Genomic DNA, 27,816 nt, shown 5'->3' with positions numbered 1-27,816 from the left:
ATCGCAAATCAAAACTCACCAACTAACAATATGGCAATTTACCAAAAAACCACCTACAACCAACTAACTACCCAAAAGCAAAGCCATCCAACTTTGACAAACACGACACATGAGCCAAAGATCCTTCCAACCAACATTACCTATAAAAGATGACTTATTAACCAACCAACCAACTACCCAACTAACCAACCAACCAACCACAACAATTAAATAAAACTAAAACAAACCACCTTTGAAGTCCTACAAAACCAGAACTTTGACGTACCAAAGATTACTTATTGTCCAACCACTAAAACCAAACCAGCCAAAAGTCTAAACAAACAAAAAAACGACTCATCAAAGATTACTCATTAACTACAGTATATGACTAACCAACAAACCAAGCCATAAAACCAACAAGCTAAAAGACTTATGTTGACTTGCCAAGATGACTTAATAGCAAAACAACCAAAAACCAAATAAAACAAACCAGTCAAAGAAAAGACCAACCAACATATCAACTTAAATAACACAGTCCCCGAACCCCAATAACTAAACTATTGACAAACAAAGCTGAGTAACTTGGCGTTCGTAGAAAGGTGAGGCCTCTGTAGTGTTTGTTTTGGTCTCGCTCTCACTTTGTGTGTCCCTTTGCGTTCTTTGTATGGATCTTTTGTTGAATCGTATTTCACCACGCACGTTTCGGATTTCAGGAAGGGGCGGGGCTTACAGCAGACACTGTACACAACACAAAGTCTGATCGGTTGACGGACTGCTCCAGGTGGTTTTCAAACAACAAAAAGAAACGCATCCATTCAGCTCGTCTGTTCGTTTCTCGCTTCATGTTGCTCAACAATCCAACCGAAACTAATATTACAAATTACTACCAACTGGAGAATCAGAAGCAAACTAATCAACCACTTGATCAAATAATCAACCAATCATGGGCCAATCATGCAAGCATAATAGTTGACTAACCATTGATCAGTCAAGTACCAACATACCGATTAATTATGAAACAAAGCAGCCAAACATCAACCAGTTCTTAACCATTGACAAACAATTCCCCCGAGAAACTATCCAAACAAACAAACAAACAAACAAACAAACAAACAAACCAGCCAAAAACTTACCAAAGATGATTTAACAATTATACAACCAACCGTTGGCCACCAAACAATTGATACAATGAGAACCAACCAACCAACCGAAACAAACCACCCAAATAAAAACATATACAACTACAAAGAAAACAAAAATACACAAAAATACACAAATTTACCAAAGTAACACAAAATGAGCAAAAAATATACAGAATGACAACCAAAATACACAAAACAACAACAAAAACATACAAATTTACTCCAAAAACACACAAGACAAGTACAAACATACACAAAAAAACAGGTAAATAAACAAAAAAAGACAGAACAAAAATGATCCTACGGTTATTGGATGACCCACTCTACCACTGAGCCACGGTTACCCCAATATTATGATAGAGATACAGACAATCACAGTTGCCCATCTCTGATCCAAACGCTGGTCACAGACCCCCACTGAGGACGTCTTGGTTCCTGATGTTGCTGTTTGTAGGTTGTGAACCACACTTTGAATCAACTTTTCATTCAGTCTGAACTTGACATACAGTGCATGATTAGGTGAGCTAACAGAACTAACCAGCTAACTGCTGGTCTGAAACTACCCTCAGAGTATAAACCGTCCAGGTGCAAAGAACCTGGAGAGCAAGAACCAGGTTCTCTGTGAAGTTTGGGAGTGTTTTACAGAGCATCTCGGTCTGTCCTGTGACATGTGGAGAGGCTCAGTGAGAGCATGATGGAGGGTTTAACGGGCGTGCTAGCATCGTAGCACGAGAGCGCTTCCTTGATGTATAATTGAAGCGGTGTGTGTGTGTGTGTGTGTGTACCAGCCAGGCTTCACATGTGAACACTTTCCTGGATGTTTTCCTCTCTGACCTCTGTGTTGGTCTCCTGTGCTTGATCTTTTCCCTCTCGACACCCTCAGCTGATGACCTGAGGTCAGGTCAGTCACACGCAACATCTGTTGCCTCCTCTACCTGGTTTGGGCCATGGTTGAACACTTCCTGAGATAACAAGGAAACATTACTCAGCCCCTTAAGTCAAGGCAGAAGAGACCGATTTCTGCCCTTCAGGGGCTTCAACCGTGGCACTTTGCGGAGGTTTGCCATCTCTGAGTTCTCTTGTTCTGTATGTTCTTTAATACATGCTTTGAACCTGTTTCATGTTTTTTAATCTAAAAATTCATACATTTTTCAGTCACACTTTAACTTTTATACATAAAGGCTGACTACGCTGTCATTATTATAACATGACACCTGTCATTAGCATGAATAAGGTGTCATGAAGGCCGTCATTATTTGTTGATCGTTCCGCTAACCCCTAACCACTACCTAATTCAAACCGTGGGGAAACACGTAACTGCAGATCTGAAATCAACCCACTTATGTTAAGAATTTGGGTGTCAAACCCAAGACCTACGTGAACAAACAGACTCACCAAAGATTACTCATTAACTACGTGATTAACCACCGAACCAAGAACCACAACAATCAAATAAAACCAACAAGCTAAAAGATCTACGTTGACTTGCCAAAGATTACTTAATGACAAACTGACCAACCAACCAAATAAAACTAAACAGCCAAAAAAAAAGACCAACCAACTACCGTAATCAACTCAAACAACCAACCCACCCTAAATAACGCAACCCCCCAACCCCAATAACTAAACTATTGAATTCAAACAGTGGAGAAACAATTAACTGCAGATATGAATTTAACCTTTTTACATTAAATATTTGGGTGTCAAACCCAAGGCCTGCGTGCCTCCGTGGTAATCAATACTTTTTGGTCTTGTTTTTACCCCTTATCATATCAGATGTTACTACTTTGTTTGCTGCAGCAACAGTAACTCTAAGACTTTAAGACATTTATTTAAGTTTCCGTGACTTTTTGGAGATTCTTCTACTTCAGGGAGACTTTTATTCAAAGAAGGGCTCATGAAATCCTGAGGAAAGTTATTTCATGTTTAGAATTTGGTTCATAAATGTTGAAAGGACCTTGGGGAACACCAAGCCCTGTCTGGGAAACGCTGCTGTAGAGAAACGGATATGTTGGGGTGGTGTTGGTATTTGACAGTTTCAGGTGTATTTTGTGGTCGTGGTCTCATTTGGCAGATGATGTTCGTTACTGGAGGCTGCTGCTATGGGTTCACGGCGTGTTGGTTTGCATGTGAGCTCCTGTGATCAGACAAGTGGCAGCCGTGATGGATGGCGAGGCGGCGGGTTGCGGGTCGTGGCTGGAAGCGATTACAGTTCTTTACTTTCTGCTTCTCAGCTTTCCCCCCACCAACAACATGAAAGCATGTTGTCTCCTGTGCCCAAAGCTCTCCGTGTTCACCTGTGATATGGGGGCGGAGTCAGCGTTTATGTGCGCCTTGACTTATTTATGAGGTCGGCTCAGCTGGAAGAATGTTGGTGAGTGTTGGTTAAATACACTGACCTCCTTTGGGAAAGGAGAGCAAGTAAAACCAGCCTACACACACCCATAATCACACACATTTTTGTGTTTCCATACATGTCCTTTCCACATAAACACACACTCTGCGTCTGTCTGTTGGGAAGGAAGTGCCTTCGCTCTGAGGGACGTCGATGCTGTTGTCGGGACTCCCATCCCCCAGTTCCCAGTTTCCCTCTCTGTGTTTTTTTCCCTCCATCAATGCCCATTGTGACCATTTACCAGATTACAGTTCACATGCTTTGATGGAATTAGTCAGGCTTACTGTATGTTTCAGAGTGAAACAGGAAGAAAGAATTTAAGCAGCCTTGGGGCCTGATGATCATCTGATAACTCAACAGCAAGTGTTTTAACCAGAAGAGTGGCTTTCACACAGCGAATCCCAGTGTAAAGACACAGCAAACACTGATCAGGATTGATTGTATATGTATTTGGGTTTTAAGTAGTGCTGTCGATTGATCCTCGTCCAACTTTTAACATATTAGTAAAAGTATTTTAAATTTGCTGATTTAGTTGTCGTGGCGACCATGGATCAGTGGTAGAGTGGGTCCTCCAATAAACAAAAGGTTGGGGGTTTGAATCCTGCTCTAGCCAAGTCATTGTGTCCTTGGTCAAGACACTTTACCCACATCGCCTTGTATTGGCATTTTTAAAACGTCCCCATTAGTGTCAGGTCAGCATAAAGCAGGGGTTTAGTTACTGTTTAAGTAGCAGATTAATTCTGGATTCAAATCTGCTGGGGATGATAATTTGTTATCAGATAAAGACATAGTGTAGGCCTGCGGTTCCCACACTTTTCACAGTCTCAAAACCCTTCAGATATTTAATCTGTAGCAATGTACCCCCTACTTCTGCACATTTAAAAACATAATAATGTAATGTCATCTACAATGTAGCCCTATAGTGAAATATGTCTCTAAATTTGACCTTTCCTGTTGAGAAACAATATATAATTTAAAAAAAAGAATAATAATCTGTAAGTAAGCACACAATAAAACATCTTATTTATTTAATTAACTAACCTACTGGCATTTTCATTGAGAAACAATCTCTCTTTTTTGTGGGTGAAAGAAATCTACAAAATATTAATTGATTAAACATATATAAGTAATACAACATATTCATCACCCTATATCTGTGAAATATAACTGCAATGTTGAATTTGAATCCACTTACACACACACGTATGTGGTGGCAAAGGGCATCAAAGTCTTGACAGCACGTTTGGCTAGCGCAAAGCAATGTAGCTCTCGCCATATTTGTGCTTTTTTGATGAGATCGTTTCTCTGTCACCACTAGAGGGCAGTCTAACAGGAACAAGTTTGTTTTGATCTCCACCATAAACAGTCAGTGTGTTGACATGTCGGAATAGTTTGGTGCATTGCATTGTGGGTTATGGAGTCCTGTAGACAGATGCATAGAAGTGCTTTTACTTCATTGTTACTTAAATTTCTTTTGTTTTGTTTTTTTTGTCAAAGTAACTTCCCAACACATTTCTGCGGTTTTCAATTTTATGTGTTAACCCCCCAAAAATAAATACATTTTTTGTAGCATTTCCTGTGATCACTGAAAATTGGAGGCACTACGACAGTACTTTCTGTCATTGTCAACCATATGTAGATGTTTACTATAAACAGAGGTCTATTGTGACTCAGGAATGATTTATTGTAATCAGTAGTAAGTGACGAGAACAAAGTGTTTGACCTTTATAGCAGAGAACATTTCAACTGACTCAGATACAACACTTCCAGAGACCTTGGTGATATTCTAGGACTCCAGCTATATTTAGCATTTAGATTAGAACAAACAAGGTTTCCACGTGCGTCAGTATTTTATACAATGTGTGTGATATCTTTGTTTTGTGTCTGTTAGAGGACACTCATCCTTTGCTGTAATACAAAAAATCTTTCATTCTCAAGACGTCAAAAATGCCAAACTCAAAGATTTCCTATTTCTAATCACAAAATACAAATTTGATTAAGACTTTCAATTTTCTCAATCACAAATTAAATGAAACCAAGTAAAAATACAAAACATCCCAACTTCATTCAGAAGTTATGTAATCAATATAGCACCTGCCCATTATAAAAAAAAACACATTATAAACAAAGTCAATAAAACATCTCAAATAAGTTGAATGCTGTATAACAGACAAGTTAAAGGTTACATAAAGTTTATAAAAGTATAATTAAGTGGTGAACCTCTGGGAATACCCTTCAAACAAAGCTGGACACATCAGGGTAAACATGCGCGTCATCGGCGTATTGGTGAACGTGTCTGTAGTAGATTCTGGAAGAAGGCCTCTGGAGGAATTTTTGTTGCGTAAAAGAATGCACAGACTCGTTGTGTTTAGTCAGTGTGTGTATGTGTGTGTGTGTGAGTACTGTGGTGTCGCCGGGCTGTCGCTGGCCTTTTGTCCGACCCTGAGTTATGTGGAACTGCATCTCAGGCCTGGTCTTTGTCTGGCCCTGCTCGCCGTGCTCTCCCGCAGACCGGCGCCCCCCGCGTCCTATTTTTCGCGTTCTCTTAATTGCAAAGCACAATGCCGTGACCCCCGTGACCTTTTCCAACAACGGTGAAATTAATAGTGCTCCTCCCATCACACTCTCAGTCACATCATCCAGCCAATCAGGAGGCAGCATGGGGCAGCTTCTCGTTACATACATAAACAGACATCGCTCATTCAATACTATCAGTCACAACTCAGCACTGATTAAAGTAAATATGTGCTTTTCCTACAAAGCCTGAGCAACTTGTCAGCTTTGAGAAAAGCAGATGTGTGGGTAGCTAATGACAGCAGTAGTCATGGTAATGGCAGCCCATAAAGGCAGCTACGATTTGACGGATGTCCAGAAACCAAACGAGGTGCAGAGAGAGGGAGAAACAGGAGCGGGACACCCGTAAAAGAATCCCTCATGATTTAATGAGGATGTAAGGAAGAGGGGTTGAAACTATGTTCCCCGGAGCAAACTGCGAAAGGTTTCTATAGCATGTAATTGTGTTCTTAAACTGATTTGATCTTTAAAGAGCTCATGTTGTATGATCAGATTTTTTTTCAAACGAAGTGAAGTTGGGCAATTGTAGTATTTAAGTCACAAAATCACCACTTTGAGGAAAAACGACAAGTAATGATAAATGGTCCAACTACTGCCTTTCTTTGTCTTATTTTCTGTGACTTTGTTGTGTTTTCCGTCAACACACCAAATCGGGAGGATTCAGATAACGAAATAGAGGATTTTTTAAAACTAAAAACTTAATCCTGCTCGACTTGTTTTTGAATCAGTGGTTCTCAAACTCATAAAAGCAATGGGTTTAAATGGAAGTTAGGCTCACAATGGTTAAGTTTGATAATATATCTAAAGTTTAATTTGCCTTCTAATTGCCCTATGGTGATGATTAAAATTTTTCTGATTCTGATTCAATAAAGTTTAAACTAAAGCTTAAACATGTTTGAGATCATATTGGGAATATCTACGGTAGATTAAAGCTACTAGACCTGCTTCTTAAAGCCCTTCCTGAACAGGTCCAATTGTCTTAAAGTGTACCTGGAATTATTTTGAATCAGAAGCTCTAACAAAACATCATAATACTCGAGGTTCAGTCGGGTTATTTTCTGTGAAAGTCCTTGTAGAGCAGGCGGAAGCAAAAAAAAAAACGGTTCGTCAGTGAGAGACGTTCATTATAGCAGTAGTCAAGTAAACAGACAAAATGGTGGCTCTGTAGCCAGTAGCTGAAGTCTGCAAGTAAACTGATACAGCTTGCAATTAAAAATGACTACAGACACCCTGTGACTAAGCTAAAAACACCACCATGACCAGGGTGACTAGTACCTGAGCTAAAAGACGGTGTTCCGATTGGATTTTAAGAATGGGACTCTTCTTCTACAGTCCAAATACAGTAAGCTGTCATGAACACTTCATTTGAAAGTTACAGTTTAATGTCTTATTTTCTTTTAATCCAATCTATTCTCTGTGTCTCTGTGCCTCACAGGTGATCTACCGAACGCTCCCAAAGTGGGAGTCCCTGGATCCATTTGGTGCCGAGGGTCAGCAGCAACTCAGGGTTACCAACATCCGAATACGGTTACTCAAGCATCAGGCATGCCCGTGCCAGTCCAAAGTCCTCGCCTCCACTAACGAAGATCTGCCGACTCGGCACTTCGCCATCTACGACCTGATCGTGAAGGGAAGCTGCTTCTGTAACGGCCACGCCGAGCAATGCGTCCCCTCTCCAGGATACCAGCCTATCCGAGACCGGACCAACCACGTGGTAATAAGATCTAAACACTTCATATCAAGCTGGACATCTCACTCTGAGTTGGTCTGTAAGGGTTCTCTGTCATCCAGGTCAGGTTCATTCTGGTAAACCTGATATATTAAAGGGTTTGAAACCATCGATGGGAAAACTAGCGAGAGCCTTGACAAACTTGTACTGAAACAAAGGTGCTTGTTTGGTCACATAGGTTACAGTGCAGTTGCATTTAAGTAGAACCCTTGCAGTTTTCATTGATGTTCTAGTTGGGATACCAATGAACTGTTAAAATTTTGTCTAGAATTACAAAATCTTATTCTTTTAATTAAGTTGCGAGTTATTCATTGGGGGTGACGTCCGTCCAACCAGTCCAAGTTTCCCAGAGCTCACAGTGAAGCTCCCTCCAGCTTTTATCCTGTAACGGCTCTCAGTCATCAAGGTATTGTTGGAGGCTCCCTCAGGTATAAACTCATTAGTTGGGTGTCTGGGGTTTACTCTGTATTGTTGGTTGGCTTTGAATAACCTATTGTGTGGTTCATAGCATCCTAAAGGGTCACTGGTATCAGGATGGTGAGATTATAGATAGTGGAAAGGTTGTCTCTTTTGTTCAAAGAAATTAAACTTGAGAAACTAAATTATTGGTGCAATTACATTCTCACAAATTAGGCAATATAGTTTGGCTTGATTAGTTCACACAACAATAAATGGTAAGAAGTCATTTTTCCAAAGTGAAGATTTCTAATTACTCACACAAGCTGCGTTCCATTACCCTTGGAAATGCGTAAAATCTGAATAGCGCAATAAAGACTGGTAATGGAAACACCTGGATTTTGAAAAAACACTCAAGTATCGCTAAACATTTTTGACGCTTTCATGAGGACGTTTTTCAGATGTTTCGATATTGAAATGTGTCGCAAAAGCACTATACTAATACCTGGTCACATGACCACTTCTCTCTGAGAAAACATGGCGCGGTACGTGTGGACAGACGAGGAGACCCAAGACATTTCTTAGCATTAGACTAAATAATTCTTAGTGCCACATTAGACGTGAAACAACAAAGGAATGCAGAGTGTTATTAGGAGGTTTGGAGCGTCAGTCTTCCTGCAGTGAAATCTCGGGATGAGAATTCACAGGAGTTACGAGGCTCCAAAACAACCTTCAATGGAAAAATCTTCAAAGTGCAATTATACTTTGTCAACATTTAAAAATATCGCTTTTATTTTTCTGAAAATCTGTAATGGAAACATCGCTACAGACTGTATGCAAAACTTTTACGTCCTACAAGTAAGCAACAATATTACAAAAGAGTAGTTGCATGTCAGTTTTTCAAAACTACCCTGTGTCTTACTGGACCACATTTATAGAACCAATCGAGTAGATCTAGTATTAGAAGAAGACGGATGTCATTGATCATCGAAGTCTGTTTTCTTGCCGTCTCAAACAAAATAATCCAAATTGCACCACTTTGGTGTTCTGCTGCTGTGTTTTTAAAGACTGCCAAGTTTTCCTGTCTCGTTGTGATGCTTATCGACCAGTAACCTCACCCCCAGGGCAGGGTTTTCTGAGGAAATGTAGATTCCAAGGCGTGATACTCGCAGACAGACTCGCTGATGGCTTGGTGTTGTAATTACTAGACCAAAGGCTCAGTGAAGCCAGATGCATTGATTCATGGCTTTATGGTGTTGTTGAAGTGACGGGTGTTAACAAACTGTTTTTGCTCAGAGATCCGCCGTGAGTGTTTGAGAGCGGCGCTGCTATCAACGGGCAAAACAACAAACAAAAACCACTTGAAAGTCAAAAGTCCGCCCCGACATAATCAGTGAGGCCCGACCGGAAAGTGAGAGTTTCCTCTCCACGCTTGGAAAGCATAAACAGTGGCGTTCATTCTCTGTATGGCTGGTAAACAACAAGACAAGGTTTTAAAATGTCAACATGGCTTTTTGCAATGGTTCAGACCTGAATTACTTGGATCGTACTCATTAACGAAAAGTATGTAGCATTAGAGGTTCAAAATTCAGCAAGTTCATCTAAGGTTTTCCTTTAGTTACAAATGGCTACATAAATAAATATCTTCCAAAATAAAAGCAAATGGTTCTTTTAAAGACACGTCCAAGGCCCATTTTTGGATCCCGACCCACCAGTTTAGAACCCTTAATAATATGTTATGTTTTTCATTTATCCAGATCCCTTTCTTTCCAGGAGATTTCCTTTTTTTGACTGTCAGGTGACCAGGAGACTGGCAGGTGACAGTTGAACCATGTCAGGAGACAAAAAAAGTGATCTGGAAAAAAGAAAAACCCATAAACTGGTGGGTTGGGATTAAAAATGGGCTTTAAAAGAAGCATTTGCTTTTATTTTGAAAGATATGTATTCATGTAGCTATTCTTACAATCATAGGCGTGTCTGGCAATAGGCAGAGATTCGTCTGAAGATGGTTAACAACCACCAATTAAAGTGATGGTGGGAAAAAGAAGTAAACACAACAGAAACTTCAACGTTAAAAGCAGTCAAACATTCACCCTCTACAATTACCAATTTAATTCACTTCTTTCTGAGATACCACATGGTTTAGTTTGAACATCAGCTAAAGCAGGGGTTCTCAACCTTGGGGTCAGGACCCCATTTTGGGTCGCAAGACACTCGGAGCCCATTTTTGCTTATTTTTATCCTTTTTTTACAACTACACGAAACACCATATTTTAACCTATTTTCATCACTTTTTCTTTCCATATTTTTACTCCTTTTAATGCATTTTTGCTACATTACTCCCATTTCTGCCACTCTCCATCAAAGTTCAAAGCCTTTTCTGCACATTTTTTCACTTTCCAGACATGTTCAGCACTAATAAACCCTTTCCACCACTTTTCCACCTAATGTCACATATGTTGACACATTATTGTCACTTTTTACATCTTTTCGCATATTTCATGCTTATTTGTGTGCATTTAACCTCAGTCATGATTTATAATACCATTATTTGCCAGTTTAAACTAATTGTTCCTACGTTTTAGATTATATTACCACAATCCTCCTCCTCCCATTTCTTCCACTTTTTAGCCAATATTTACACTTTGAACCCTTGAACCACGCTTTCTGTCCATTTTTGGCAATTCTAATGTGCAACTTTTTGGTTTTTAAAATCCCATTTCACCACTGTTTCCACCATTTTTGGTCCAAAAAAATAAAAATAAAATAAAAGTACCAGAGGAACACACAAGTAAATTATACTTATACTTCTATAATCTGCAGCCCATTGGTTGTGGCTTATAGTGACACACATAGTTATTTAAAAACATTTATATGTATGTATGTAAGTGTTAAACCAAAGGCATTCTTACATAGATGTACAGTATATCCTCCCTGGCCTGTAGTGCAAGCTTCATGATGAAACACACACACCCTTTATTTCCTGCGCGCTGGCTAATCCCTGCCCTCATCTCCCGTCTTGTGCTGCCGGGCTTGTTTGGGTTTGGCCTGAACCAACGGGTCGAAGCGGAGACACAAAACAAACGGCTGATAAGTGGGAAAAGGCACTTATATAACCTGTGTGTGTTTATCTAATGCGCCCGTATGGCACGCTGCACGGCGTTGCTCTGCTGACCCGTGGTCACAACATTCACTCTCAGGTGCAGCGAGACACAGAAATGTGTCACCATTGAGAAGTGAAACGCTTGATTATCAGCGGCTTGGCGTGCAGAGGACGAATCCACGGCCCCCTTGGTTCATATGCAGCGTTTTAGAGGATTTTCTCTCCTCACAAGCAGGAAATCCTCCTGAAAACACACGCAGGAGCCACATGGAATGTCTTGGCATGGAAGGAGTCAGCTTTATAGATTTAGAGCTGGGTCCAATAAATGAGATCTCAGCAGCTCAGCGAGAACAAAAACACTGATATTCAAACCTCAGTCGTTCCTTATATGCACAGAATCACAATCTTCACTTTAATGAGGTCATGGTCACTTGGTCCTGATTGGTTCAAACTGTGTGGGACCAGCAGAGGATCCGTTCTGGTTTCCCAACCCAACTCCAAACCGAATGGTGTGTTAGTTACGTAACCTGAAATAAAGGTTCAACATCAAGAACTGTGTCATCCTTTACACCGGTGGTTCTCAACCTTTTTAGACCACGATCCCCAAAATAAAGGTCCCAGAGAGCGGGAACAGTCATGTGGAGACAGGACCATCTATAAGGGGGAATAAAGGGGAGAGATTTTTGGGGTCCATCCATAAAGTCAGTAAAATGATGGTCTATTGTTCTATGAATCTGTGATAACCACATTTATTTATTCATCTGAATAATATCCACTGTTATCCAGGAACGTTTATTATTATTATAGTCATCTTAAAGATGGAAATAATTGTTTTAATCACTAATAAAATGGGTTCGAAGTGACCAAAAATGGTGGAAAAGGTGGTAAAATGGGATTTTAAAATGATAGAAATTGGTTAATAGTTATAAATTAGAGTGGATAAAAACAGACAGAAAAGGTAGTAAAAAGGGTTCAAAGTTTCAATATTACCATAAAAAACCATTGCCTTCTTCCTCCCACAGCGATGGGACAGACCCCTACCTCTGAGAGTCCCTCCATCAGGAGACGACCCCCCCACCACCCAGGCCACGCTCATGTTGTTTGTTGGTAGTTGATGTTTGTTTGCCTGTTCTCCCTCCCACGGGAGGTTTTTTGTGGTCGGGGGGTGATTACACTGTCTGCTAGCTGCTTACAAAGCCAACATACACAAACCTAATGGCATCCAGGGATCTGCGACTCGAGCGGCTTCTGGCAACTCTATCCCAGAGGAAAACAAAAAGAGCCTTTTTCCAAAGTTTGATCTGAAGATAGTGAGACGCTCTGAGCTCGCTCAACTATCTGTCCTCAGTGTGTGTGTGTGTGTGTGTGTGTGTGTGTGTGTGTGTTAACTGTACCGTATCGCGGTATGGTAAACATGTGAAGTGGCTTGAAATACCAGCCGTCTGGACGTGGGCCAGATGTTTCTGCTGGACATCGCTTTCATCTCTGTGAAATGTGTCATTAAAATTCCTGCCTCCGATTTTGCCGAGACCATTTTTGGTTGAGCTGCGAGACTTTTAAGTGATGGATTGAAATGTTGCACGATGAGAGTTTGGCCTCGGAACGTTGGGGTCAGTTCAGGCAGAGTCACATCTGATGCTATGATGGGCCTGTATCTGGACCGCAGGCCTAGATTGTAAAACGTATGCTAGCTGTCATTAAAAGAAAAAAATAGAATTTGAAAACGTAAAAAGCAATCGACCCGTTTCCCTCTGTTTATTTATCGGGGTGGACTGGCCACCTGGCATACCGAGCATCGTCCCGTGTCGACCCAAAGTGGGCGGTCTGCTATGTTTTTGGTTTTTTTTTACAAGCAAGTGGAGGCAGACATAGTAACAGAGGCCAAAAATGGTCCAAAAGTGGAAAAACATGAAGTGACTAAAACGGGCCAAAAACATTCAAGAGTGGCCAAAAAATGGGCAAATAAAGTGTAACCTGGTGATACGTAATGGCAAAGGGTAGCTTAAATGTGGCAAACAATAATGAAACGGGGCAAAATTGTTGAATAAAAACAGGCAAAATTAAAGGAAACAAGTGGTATTGGTATTTATAGATTATTTGGATGATAATAGGCCTGAAATTGGGTAAAAGTGTCAAAAAGAACTTTTAAAAATGGACTAAAAATAGGAAAAAAGTTATATTTATCGCCGGTGTATTAGCTGAACTGGTGATCAGTTTACCTTGTGACACGTCACAGCAGAAGCTTCTACAATCGCACGGTTTAGTGCAAAACGTGAGGGTGTTTTGTTGGTTAAAGGTAATTAAAGGTTTCACAAATCATATTTTGGGATCATATCACACATTTCTATGGGATTTTATCCTGTTAAACAGTGGCTGAGGGGTTAGCACTGTAGCTAACGTTGCTCTAGCGATGTAATCTTGTGATTTCAGCGTAACCACAACCTTTACATATATTTTCTTAAGCATATGAAATGGAAATGAATGACAGTAGTTCCATCCATCCATCCATCTTCTCCCGCTTAGCCGTTTCCAGGTCGCGGGGGCAGCATCCTCAGTAGGGAGGCCCAGACTTCCCTCTCCCCGGCCACTTCCTCCAGCTCTTCCGGGGGGACCCCGAGACGTTCCCAGGCCAGCCGAGAGACATAGTCTCTCCAGCGTGTCCTGGGTCTTCCCCGGGGCCTCCTTCCGGAGGGACGTGCCCTGAACGCCTCACTAGGGAGGCGTTCAGGGGGCATCCTAATTAGGTGCCCGAGCCACCTCATCTGGCTCTTCTCGATGCGGAGGAGCAGCGACTCTACTTTGAGCCCCTCCCGATGACTGAGCTTCTCACCCTATCTCTATGGGAGAGCCCAGCCACCCTACGGAGGAAACTCATTTCGGCCGCTTGTACCCGTGATCTTGTTCTTTCAGTCATGACCCAAAGTTCATGACCATAGGTGAGGGTTGGAACGTAGACCGACCTGTAAATCAAGAGCTTCGCTTTTTGGCTCAGCTCCATTTTTACAATGACGGACTGGTGCAGACTCCGCATCACTGCAGACGCCGCACCAATCCGCCTGTCGATCTCTCACTCCATCCTTCCCTCACTCGTGAACAAGACCCCGAGGTACTTGAACTCCTCCACCTGGGGCAGAACCTAATCTCCAACCCGGAGAAGGCACTCCACCTTTTTCCGGTCGAGAACCATGGACTCGGATTTGGAGGTGCTGATTCTCATTCCGGCCGCTTCACACTCGGCTGCAAACCGATCCAGTGAGAGTTGAAGGTCATGGTATGTTGGAGCCAACAGGACCACATCATCTGCAAAAAGCAGTGATGCAATACTGAGGCCCCCGAACCGGACCCCCTCAACGCCCTGACTGCGCCTAGAAATTCTGTCCATAAAAAGTTATGAACAGAATCGGTGACAAAGGGCAGCCCTGGCGGAGTCCAACCCTCACCGGAAACGATTTCGACTTACTGCCGGCAATGCGGACCAGACTCTGACTCCGGTCATACAGGGAACGAACAGTTCCTATCAGGAGGTTCGATACCCCATACTCCTGGAGGACCCCCCACAGGAATCCCCGAGGGACACGGTCAAATGCCTTTTCCAGGTCCACAAAACACATGTGGACCTGGACATGACAGCCCCGCAACATCCAGGGCCTTGAAGAACTCCGGGCGGATCTCATCCAACCCCGGAGCCCTGCCACCGAGGAGCTTTTTAACCACCTCGGCAACATCAGCCCCAGAGATAGGAGAGCCCACTCTCGGGTCCCTGGGCCCTGCTTCCTGATTGGAAGGCGGGATTGAGGAGGTCTTCAAAGTATTCCCCCCACCGATCCACAACGTCTCGAGTCGAGGTCAGCAGCGCACCATCCGCACCATACATAGTGTTGACGGTGCACTGCTTCCCCCTCCTGAGACGCCGGATAGTGGTCCAGAATCTCTTCGAAGCCGTCCGGAAGTCGTTCTCCAAGGCCTCACCAAACTCCTCCCATGTCCGGGCTTTTGCCTCGGCGACCGCCGTGGCTGCACTCCGCTTGGCCCGTCGGTACCTGTCTGCTGCCTCCGGAGTCTCACAGGCCAAAAAGGCTCGGTAGGACTCCTTCTTCAGCTTGACGGCATCCCTCACCCCCGGTGTCCACCAACGGGTTCGGGTATTGCCGCCACGACAGGCACCGACTACCTTGCGGCCACCGCACCGATCAGCCGCCTCAGCAACAGAGGCACGGAACATGGCCCACTCGGACTCAATGTCCCCCGCCTCCTCCGAGACATGGTTGAAGGTTTCCCGGAGGTGGGAGTTGAAGCTCCTTCTGACGGGAGACTCTGCCAGGCGTTCCCAGCAGACCCTCACTATACGTTTGGGTCTGCCAGGTCTAACCGGCATCCTCCCCCGCCATCGGAGCCAACTCACCACCAGGTGGTGATCAGTTGACAGCTCCGCCCCTCTCTTTACCCGAGTGTCCAAGACATGCGGCCGCAAGTCCGATGACACGACTACGAAGTCGATCATCGACCTGCAGCCTAGGGTGTCCTGGTGCCAAGTGCACATATGGACACCCTTATGCTTGAACATGGTGTTTGTTATGGACAATCTGTGACGAGCACAGAAGTCCAACAACAAAACACCGCTCGGGTTTCGATCAGGGGGGCCGTTCCTCCCAATCACGCCCCTCCAGGTCTCACTGTCGCTGCCAACGTGAGCGTTGAAGTCCCCCAGCAGAACGAGGGAATCCCCAGAAGGAGCACTCTCCAGTACTCCCTCTAAGGAATCCAAGAAGGGTGGATACTCCGAGCTGCTGTTTGGCCCATAGGCACAAACAACAGTCATGATCCGTCCCCCCACCCGAAGGCGGAGGGAGGCTACCCTCTCGTCTACCGGGGTAAACTCCAACGTACAGGAACTAAGTCGGGGGGCAAGAAGTATAGCCACCCCGGCCCGGCGCCTCTCACCATTGGCGACTCCAGAGTAGAAGAGAGTCCAACCCCTGTCGAGAAGGCTGGTTCCAGAGCCCTTGTTATGTGTCGAGGTGAGACCGACTATATCTAGTCCAAACTTCTCCACCTTGCACACAAGCTCAGGCTCCTTCCTCGCCAGAGAGGTGACACTCCACGTCCCTAACGCTAGCTTCTGTAGCCGGGGATCAGATCGCCAAGGCCCCCGCCCTGGACGACTGCCCGATCCACATTGCACCGGCCTCATATGATCCCTCCTGCGGGTGGTGGGCCTACAGGAGGGCGGGCCCACGTCGTCCTTTCGGGCTCTGCCCGGCCGGGGCCCGTGGGCAAAGCCCCGGCCACCAGGCGCTCGCACTCGAGCGCCAACCCTGGCTCTAAGGTGGGGCCCCGGTAGCGCCAATCCGGGCGACGTGAACTGTCTTTGTTGTTTAATGTACATATATGGCTATTGAACCGCTCTTAGTCGGACCCGTCACCTGGGACCTGTTTGCCTTGGGAGACCCTACCAGGGACATTAAGCCCCCGACAACATAGCTCCCAGGATCATTCGGGTACTCAAACCTCTCCACCATGTTAAGGTGGCGGTTCATGGAGGAGGAATGACAGTAGTTGACTCTATTAACTCTATTTATCATGTTTTGTATGATTTTAGCAAGTTACATAACCAGTAAGTTCATCTAAACTAGTCGTTCTCAAACTTTTCAGCTCACGACCCAGAAAATAAAGGTTCCAGAGAGCGGGGACCCCCACTGTAGCTGAAGGTGGTTGCCCACAGACATGAACATTGAAGAACAGTCATGTGGAGACAGGGTTATCCATTTACGCCATAGTATATAGTCATCTTAAAGATGTAAATCCTTGTTTTAATCAGAAATAAAATGGGTTCAAAGTGACCAAAAATGGTGGAAAAGGTGGTGAAATGGGATTTTAAAAACCACAGACATTGGTTATAAGTTGCAATTTATAGTGGGCAAAAACGGAAAGAAAAAGTGGTAAAAAGGGTTCAAAGTGTCAATATTGGAACAATTAGTTTAAACTGGTAAATAATGGGTATGACAAATTGTGAATGTGGTTAAATTGGCAAAAATAATCATGAAATATGGTGAAAAGAGGTTAAAAGTGACAATAATGGGTCAACATATGTGACATTAGGTGTAAAAAGTGAGGAAATGGTTTATAAGTGCTGAAGTCATTGAAATGTGATGGACAAGTGCAAGAAATGGGAATAATGTAGCAAAAATGCATTAAAAGGAGAAAAAAAATGACAAGAAAAAGTGACGAAAATATGTTAAAATATGGCAAGTTGGTGTAATTGTAGAAAAAGGGTAAAAATAAGCAAATATATATATAAACCTTCTAAAATGTTAAATGAATAACAGTAATTGACTTTATGAACTCTAATTATCATGTTTGGAATGATTTCAGGAAGTTAAATAACCAGTAAACTTGTCTAAACCAGGGTTCTCAACCTTTCCAGCCCCCGACCCACAAATGAAAGGTTCCAGAGCTGCGACATTTTAAGTGATGGATTGAAATGTTTCGCTATGACAGTTTGGTCGTGGATCGTTGGGGTCAGTTCAGGCAGAGGACAGTTCAGGCTCTTCTCTTACCTTTCCTACGACACATCGCCGTGGGAATCTACGTCCGCCCTCCTTGCCGATACCTCTCCACGCCTCATTAATACACGTCTACCTCATTGTATAATTGTGTCCCACATTACAGTTGCACGGTGTAACGCAAACAAATAAAGAGCTTCCTCAGATGCCTTTGCTTCCCCCCCTTCCTTCAATCATTATCCAGCATGCATGGCATTCCAGCTCGCAGGAATGACAAGGAGATTGTTATTGTGCTCTCAGCGCTGCATTCTTGCACTCTTCTCATACACACATACTCATAAACGCACACACAGGCTTTTCAGAGCGGAGGCCCGGGCCTGTTTGCAGCAATGAAGCCAAACAATCAATCTCCATTCACTGGTTCCAGGCAGGATGTGAGAAAGAGATGCTGCTCAGGGTCGTACGTGTCAACCGCAAGAAGAAAACTGTATCTGTGCTCCTTCCCTCTTAAATGTGACGAGAAGTTGTTAACAAACCCTTACGTCGTTGTTTATCAGGTGCACGGAAAGTGCGTGTGCAGGCACAACACAGCGGGGGACCACTGCCAACGCTGCGCTGCTCTCTTCAACGACCGGCCGTGGCAGCCGGCCGATGGACTGACGGGCGCGCCGCACGAATGTCGCAGTGAGTTGTATTCAGAGTATTTTTCCATTACGAAACTGATTATTCTCATCAAAAATAAAGCTGTAGTTTAGTATGGAATTACAAAAAAGAGCGGAGAGGTCATTGTGGAGAACACGTTAAGTAAAGAAAGATGCTCCAGCGATTACTGTAATACGTTAATACGTCTTTTTCTTCTTCTCACGTCAGAGTGCAAGTGTAATGGCCACGCCTACAGCTGCCACTTTGATTGGACGGTGTGGCGTGAGTCCGGCCAGCGCAGCGGGGGCGTGTGCGACTGTTCTCACAACACCGAGGGGCGACAATGTGAGCGCTGCAAGGTCGGCTTCTTCAGAGACCCACTGCGACTGCACTCCGCCTCCGACTCCTGCAAACGTAAGCCACGCCCCTTTCTAACTGAAGACACGCACAAAGATTGCTCCCAAACTCTGATTACAGAACAAACCAAGTGCTTATAGCCAAAAACACAAAAACTGGAGATAACTAAAGCAAATATACACAACAGTAGTTTATTTTAACCGTACAGTATACAAGCTTTCAGCCTTTTATAACTAAGTTCAACTAAAAATGTGGAAAACTATCTGCACAGTGCTTTTCAAAGAAATACCTCTAAGATCTTGAAATTACTCTAAAAACACACGAGAAGACTACAGATATACATAAAATGACAAAAAGAAAGCCCAACAAAAACATACAAAGTGTTTAGAGGAGTATTCCATAAAGGAGGGTAAACAAACTCTGAGTTTATCCATAAACTCTGGATCAACATACCCCACCATGGGAAACTCTGGGTATCGGATTCCATTACAGCTGGTATGAAGTGGATCAATCAACCCTGACTATGTAAACCTTGGGTTACTTACGTGCACGCGCGCGATAAAAAGCCATCATCAATGGATCGACGATTACACAAACTACCATGGTAACCACCCGGAAGAGAGTGATGGTGAAATAAGTCGTTGTTTGAGGAATATGGGCCTGTTTTAAAGGTGCGTTCACACTGAACCCCACTTCACTGACTATATATATATATATATATATATATATATACAGGTATATATATATATATATATATATATATATATATATAGTATATAAAACCTGACAGCGAGCACGTTTAGTTCACGGACAATGTTGCCATGGTAACATACTCAGAGAAGAACATACCTTGCATTTAGGAATGAGATACTCAGAGTTTTCTTCATTTGAGCCCGAACATACTCAGAGTTTGAACATAACCTGCTTTATGGAATACCCCTCTGCAACACACAAAAACCAACAAATTTACACAGAATGATGGGAAAATAAATAAACTGCAACACAAAAACACACCAAATGACACCAAAAAGACACAAAATGAAACCAAAAACACAGAAAAAGACAAAGATTGTGTAATACTGTCTTATTGGATATGACTAATAATCACCTGTTTGGTAAAGTTCAGCTTTCCTCAAGTATTGAGTTGTTTTTAATAACATTACCTGAAAGAACCTCATGAATGATTTAAAGCAGCTGCACCCTGGTGCTGTATTCTTTTCTCTCACATCCAGTACATAGTGTTCCTAATTTAGATAATTGTGTCGGTTTCTGTGGGATGACAGGAGGAATTCAGGTGGAAAACAAGAGATATGACTGTTATGAAACCGCAGCGTGTAGAACATGCTGTAAGAATGACAGCAATCACAATCAATCACGCACGCGGTGACAAAATGCTGCTTGTGTGTGAAACGTACCATTAAATTACTGTAAAGAACATGCAATGCATTCATAGAATAACTCAACATAACTCAACATAACTCAATGACACGAGACTGGCAAGGAATGCTAAGGACACACGGGCCGCGTGCTGGGACGTGCTGGATGACGCTGGATACTGACGGGCACCTGGCTCTGGGTGTGTGTGTGTGTGTGTGTGCGTTTACACCCTAGTTAATCATCAGATGGTTACATTCCTGCATCCAGACACAAACCTCGATGCTTATCAACGATAACCCAAAGACCTGAAAGCGTCGTCGCCGTTAATCATTGGTCGCGGTTGTAAACGTCCAAGTTCCCTCTTAAAGTTAGCGCTGTTAGCCTAGCGTTAGCATGCTGCCCTCCAGGCTTATGTAAACACCAGATAGTCATCCATAAACAGACAGTGTGGGCTACATTCTCCTCTGATTATCTGTCAGACTTGACCCAGTGAGTTAGTCCTGTCGGTATGTCAGACATGCCTTTGTGTGTGTGTGCGTGTGTGTCTGCGTTCATGTACGGACGTATCACAACTGTTGTGTAACTGAAAAACACTTTCAACCATTATCTTAAAACTAATGATATGGGTTTTTTTTTTAACCCCAACTAATCTAATAACCAATAAACCTTAACTTCTATAGTTAATCAATTCTTTCAAAATAATAATAATGTTTTTTACATAAAACCTGACAAATTGAAGCTTTTATATGAACAAACATGTTGTTTCCTCTATTTAATTATTGTCTTATTTATTATTTTGTTTCATGTGCAACAATATTTCAGCTGAAAAAAGGTCATTAAAATATTTAAAAGAAAAATGTTTATTTCATAAAGGTAAAAAATGGCAGAGGTCATCGTGGAGACGGGTCAAGTAAAAAAACAAGTTCTGATGAACAACGCCCGGGCCCGCAGAACGTCTCTGCGCCAAATAACACGTTCCAGAGAATTCAGTCAAATGACTTGATTCCACTGAGTAAAAAAAGGTCTCCGAGAAGCTCTAGACATTCGCTCATAGAATATTCATGTCAAATTACAGCTCGATTCAACGAGCATTATGGGAGGAGTAGTCATTTGAAAAATGGGGCCCCCTGGCACCCCTGTGGCATATACAGAGTAATGGGCTCCATTTATATATTGGTATGTGTCAATGATTCGGTACCACCAAATGTTTAACTCACAAATAAATGAGAAAACGACTTTAATGGGAATTGCCAAAAAATGGCCCCTAATCGAATTGTGCGAGGCATAATTGTAATCTACGTTGAATTACCTTTGAAACGATATATCACACGACTATGTTCCTATAAATTTGGAAGTTACTGGAAATGGGGGTGGGCCCCTGGGCCTCATTTCAAAAAAAGGCCTCTGAGCGTCTCATCATATTCATACCAAACTGCATTATGATCTAACGAGAACTAATGGAGGAGTAGTCATTGGAAAAATGGGGCCCCCATGACACGTACGGAGTAATGGGCTCCATTTATACTGTATATCGGTATGTGCCAATGATTCGGTACCACCAACCGTCATAATAATTGACTCGCAAATAAATGAGAAAATGACTTATTATACTCATAACAGAGGAGTAGCGATTTTAACTAGTGTACACAAGAAGAAGAAGAAGAAGAAGAAGAAGAAGAGCAGAGGTCAATGTAGAGATGGTGAAGTGAAAAACAGACTTAAAAGACCAATGAAAGCAGTTTTATCTCAGATTTTGAGGCGTGTAGTGTTTTTCTTTTTTCTGTAAAGTGTTGTTGGGTTTTTTCCCGGGAGCGTTCTCTCTCCTCTCATCCCCGTGGTTTCTACAGCAGGTGTTTTATGGTATGCTTTGGTTTCAGTGGTGAGCGGCGGTGTTTTCTTACACCTTTGGTTTTAACCACAGAGAGTGAAACAAACCCTGGTTTTAGACGAGAGCGCAGAGACACTCGCTGACAACGCAGGAATTTCCCTCCGTCGCGAGGAACATTTTTTTCATTCCTGCCTCAGAACGACCGGGAAAGTAAAGTCTACAGAGGGAGAGTTACAACCACCACACACACACACACACACACTCACACACACACACACACGATCAAGTTCAAACAGACACTAAGAAAATCCCCCAGGAACACACACACAAATACTCTGAATATTTTATGGTTTCTATCATTTACAAAGCTTTTATGTTTGTACATACATTAGTTTTTTATGATATGTATTTATATATATATATATATATATAAAATTTGTGTGCTTTTGTTTGGCTTTTTTTTTAAACATTTTTTATCATCTTGTGCATTTTTGTGGTCCTTTGTATATTTTTCTGTTATTCTTTGTATTTTTGTTGTTATTTTTTTATAATTTTGTCCATTTTTGTTGCCATTTATTTTTCTGTCATTCTGTGTATATTTCTTGGTTTCCGTGTGTTACGTTATTTCTATTCATTTTCATCCTGTATCTGTGACTTTCTCAAAATGTTATTCTAATTTCCTGACTTTTGATTTGTATATTGATTTGATATTTCCACTGGCCTTTGTTTGTTTTTTGTTTATTAGCCTAATTACGTCAAAAGTACGGATCAATATACTGATTCTGGATCCATTTCAAAAAGTCTAAAAGTCACTTTCTCTCATCATTGACCAGGTTTAAAATAAATCATATCTCAGTTCTGGCGTCAGAGGAATTTCCCAATATGGAAAGTTCAAGGTTTAACTGTTTGACCATAAAATCTATGAAACTCCTACAAAGTAACAACCGTGGAGTTTTCCCATAACGTACATGTAATCATTATTTTCAAACATCGATTATTGGAATTAGAATCAAGTCTGCCCATAAATCTGCAATCACAGCTTGTTTTTAAAACACACAAAATGACACCACGATGACATCAAAAACACACAAAATTAAAGAAAATTATACAAAATTACAACAAAAATGCAGAAAATGACTCACAACACACTAAATTCCAACAAATATACAAAGAATGACAGAAAAATATATAAATGGCAACACATAATCACACAGAGACACACAAACGCACAGTGTCCCAGTATGTGTGTGTGCTGCTAATGTTGAGGGTTAAACATCGATGCTTTTGTCACTTCCTGAACCAGTGAAGCCTCCACACAACGCTGGGATCTTCATGACCTGCTTTTATGGTTTTAATGGTGACGTTTATCTGATGTTTGCTCACGTGGGCGACTCCACAGCTTTAACAGGTCTGATGTAACTCCAGTAGTTTCGAGGTCAAAGGAACATTTTAAATGTAATCAGGGATGTTTGTTGTGTTTTCAGGTGTTTGAAAGAAGCACTAAAGCTATAAAAAAAACATCAAAGAGCCAAAGAGTTCATTTTAAGTTAAAATTGAAGTTTAAACTATTTATTTATTTATTGATGTTCATATGATTGTTTTAGGGATGTAACGATTAATCGTAAGGCAGTTAAAAATCGATTCATAGGTATCACGGTTGATATCGATTTTCTGAAAATTGAATCACAGTACTTTTTTTAACCAGCAGAGGGCGCTATCCACAAGTGTAGGCGGCGGGCGGAGTCTGCTAATACTTTCTTTCTGGCCGCCTTCTACTCTTAAATATGTTAATAAATGATTCATTACCTCTTTAACACCGAAAGAATATCTGTAATATTACTTGAAATTCTGTAAAAGTCACGTTTTTCTATTAGCTCTGTCTGCTAGCATAGCTTCTCTTCTTCACTGCAAGATATCTGCATGCCAACCGACCACTGTGTTACCAGCGCCCTCTGCTGGTCCAAACAAATATGACGTAAAAGTCCAATTGTTAAGGCACAAAATACATTTTCAGTTGCACTTTTAAAAGAAAAAGAACTATTATGCAGTTTTGCATTGTTTATTATAGAACCAGAATTTAAATTAATAGGCTTCATTTTCATTTGTATTATTCCTTTATTTATTTCATTCAAGATTTATTTTTAGTTAAATTGCATTGTTTTGAATAGTTTATCAAGGAATTCTTTTAACAATGAAAAATAAAAGGAAAATAATACAGTATTTTCTAGTTTTTTTTCCAAAAAAAAAATTTGTCTACAGTCCCATTTTGTAAAATAAATGAATCGTTTCGGGAGTTGAGTAAATCGTTACATCCCTAGATTGTTTGTATTAATATTTCAGAGGGTGCTAGAATGGCCATGCTGAACCTTGAACATGAAAAATAGAAAACGTTTTTTTCTTTTCACTTTAATAATTAAAAGCTTTATTATTGTTCTAACATATGTGATCGCAAATGTTTTTTTTTTTTAAAGATGAAGAAAAATAGTACACATTTAAAATCTGAGTTTTTTTGTTCTTCAAAGGGGTGCACAGCTGAAAAAGTTTGGGAACCACTGCTCTGAACATACGACCTAGTTTAAGCCCCTAATCCTAAACTGAATTACCTCTAATTCTGATTTGAGTTAACCCATCTATCTATAACGTAAGAAATGTGTGTGTGTGTGGCTCAAATATCTCTGCAGTTCAGGTACAAACAGAGCTGAGACTTTCAACATGGCTGCTGCTTGGTTCAAAGTTGTGCAACATCAGATTTGTTTGGATTGCAATGATGCCATTAATGAATTATTTCATAAAATTATCCACCGGGAGCGGAAAATTTTATCAAATTTTAGAACTGATGACATCATCACTGTGGATTGAGCCTTTGCTGGCTTTGATCACACGGCACAGTTGGCCGGGTTAGAGGCAGCGTGTGGGCGCACCAGAGCCAATCACTCACTGTTATGGAGTCATTATTGTAACAAAACTATTTGTGTGTGCGTAATCCAATCTGTGTGTCTGTATTAACATCCGTATGCGTGGGTCATCAAACCGAGACATTCTTTTGGGAATACAATCTGTACCTTTTTAATACTTGTATCTCTATCTTATAAGCAGCGTTTTTTCTGTTTTCAGATTCAAAATCTTAATGGCAAAATTTTGTTCTTGTTGTGAGACATTTGGATATTTACGGGGAAATTAGAGCGAGAGCTTCAGCACGTCACATTCTGAGCGAACAGGACCACTACGCTGCACCCGGTGTCCCTCCACAGGTCCTGGACCAGGTCTTCACACACAATAGGCCTGTTTAGGATTTATTTCAGCAGTTTTCAGGTTCTGCTCCTGTTTTCATTCAATCTGTGGATGTTTTTGTAACAAGATGCTCACGTTCAACCGTCAACACACACAGAAGTTGATCACAATCAAAGAGGAGCGCCAGTAGATTCATTACACCACAGTAAACCGCTGCTTGTCTGGTGTTTGATTTTTATGTTTTGGTTTTAAATTAGGAAAACAAAATAACTACACCGTTTATTTATTTTAATTTCATTTTGAAACGAAATAACCAAAGAACAAACAGTGCACGGGTTGTGTCTGTCTGCTCTGTCTTTGATGGAATCTGTCTCACTATCACAAGTATCCATAGAGACGCCTCGTAACTAATCAGCTGCATTAATCTATTTGTTAAGATAAATAAAGATGTTTATTTCTCCTGTCCTATCTTCTTCTGATTCTTTTAGTGGTAGTTTCCTCTTCTTCTGTGTTATGGAGGTGGTTTGGTTGGCACACAACGTGTCTTATTAATGTGTGTTTTATTAATAAGTTATATGATGTAGTTATGTAATGTATATATGACTTAAACATTACAGTTATAAATATATATATATATAAATGTATTATGAAGTTGGCCTCTGATTGGAGGGTCTATCACTTAGTACCAGCGACCACTGCTGGTTCCTAGCGGTATTGCACGAGATACAAGTATTAAAAAGTTACTGATCGCATTCGCCAAAAGTGTTCCAAAAGTCCCGTGCACAGAGACAGCCAATAGAATGTCCCGGTTTGATGACCCACGCATACAGATGTTAATACAGACACACAGATTGAAACACGCACACACAAATAGTTTTGTTACATGACTCCATACTCAGAGGGCGGACGGTGTGTGTGTGTGTGTGTGTTTAATTCAGAATTAAATTTGCTTTAGGTATTAAGTGTTTACAAGGTCAGTTTAAAGAGGATTTTACTTTTGTTCTGAATTAAAACTCCCATGTAAACCATCCATGAAAAAACTACTTAACTCCCCACTTTCCTATAGCAACACACACTTCCTGCGTGCACTGCACTAGTTACACATAAATCTATTTCATTCTAAACTCTAGCACTGATTGTTACATTAAGAGTTCTCGTAAAACGTCAGGTTGTTCCTAACAGGAAGGAGATGGTCTGAGAGTCTCACAGGGGTTCTCAACCATGGGGTCAGGATGCCATTTGGGGTCACAAGACCCTGGGAGGGGGTCACCAGATGCTTTTAAGAAACTAAGAATATTTTCTGAACAGTTTGAGCCCATTTTTCTGCAACTACACCAAACTTTATATATTTATTTTCGACACTTTTTCTTGCCATATTTTTGCTCCTTTTAATGTATTTTTGCTACATTTCTCCCATTTCTGACACTTCTACATCACATTTCAATGATTTTTATGCATATTTTTTGCACTTTCCAGACATGTTTAGCACTTATAAACCATTTCCACCACTTTTACACCTAATGTCACATATGTTGACCCATTATTGACACTTTTAACCTCTTTTCATCATAATTTTGGCTAATTTAACCACATTCATGATTTGTCATGTGCATTATTTTCTCACACTTCTGATTGGTTTACTGCCCATCAGGTTTCAAGCTACGTGCCCCCCCCCACCCCGTTTGTCCTTCAGCCCTGCCCCAGGATGTGAGGGCAGATTTATGGGACGGTGACCCCTCCTCCTGTAAAGCTATTTATTAGCTGTAAAGCTAATTATTAGCTGTCATGCAGGAGTTTTCGACCAATATCTGTAAAAAAACTGAGCATTTGGTTTTTCACACAGAAGACACGTCTATTCACGATGTAATGGTAAGCAGGGTTGGGGCCAATTATAATTGTAATTGATAATGAATTACAATTATGATGTAACTGAAAAAAGCTGTTGCTGTTATAATCCTAATTTTAATTTAAAAAAATTTTTAATTTTTGATTTAAATCAGACCATTGCATAATTTGGTAAATAATTCTAATAATGATTAATTATAGTTTTAATTGTAATTGAGAATATCTATTGCTGTTGTAATCATAATTAAATTGTAATTGAGTTCAGATAAGTAATGTATTTGTAATTGTAATTGGCATGAACATTCTATAAAAACTGTCAATTACATTTGAATTAAAGCACAAACCTGGGGAACCATGTCTTACACACATACGTAGTTAATAATTATTAAAAGTTGGTTTGACAGATACAATAATTTATGAAGTGCTGCAACACCAGACCATGAAATAAATAAATACATGGTGAAATATTTGTACTTCATACTTTTGAGAGTGAAAATGAAATGTAAAATGGATTTAAATAATTATTGACATTTTAATTAATGAATGAACGGCGTATTTATTCATTTAATTGTGGCACTCAACGTCCTCCATACTTGAGGATCATTTTATCGTTTAGTTTTAAATGAAAAATGTAAATCTAATGGTACAGAGACAGAAAAAAGGCTCAGACGTCCACACCAACAATATGAATACCAATATTTTCATTGATTAGGAA

General features: G+C 41.2%; 1 protein-coding gene across 1 annotated transcript in view; it reads left to right on the top strand.

Annotated features, from left to right (window-relative positions):
* Positions 1 to 27,816, top strand: part of ntn4 (netrin 4) — a 37,469-nt gene that overhangs the window by 3,276 nt on the left and 6,377 nt on the right. Inside the window, exons 3-5 of the mRNA XM_028451026.1 lie at positions 7,526 to 7,804; positions 18,379 to 18,505; positions 18,692 to 18,877. Of these exons, the coding sequence (XP_028306827.1) occupies positions 7,526 to 7,804; positions 18,379 to 18,505; positions 18,692 to 18,877 (592 nt within the window). The remainder of the gene's footprint in view (positions 1 to 7,525; positions 7,805 to 18,378; positions 18,506 to 18,691; positions 18,878 to 27,816) is intronic.

The sequence above is a fragment of the Gouania willdenowi genome, chromosome 6 (assembly GCF_900634775.1).
Source record: "Gouania willdenowi chromosome 6, fGouWil2.1, whole genome shotgun sequence".
Classification (NCBI taxonomy): Eukaryota; Metazoa; Chordata; class Actinopteri; order Blenniiformes; family Gobiesocidae; genus Gouania; species Gouania willdenowi.
This window is presented reverse-complemented; position numbering and strand designations above follow the sequence as displayed.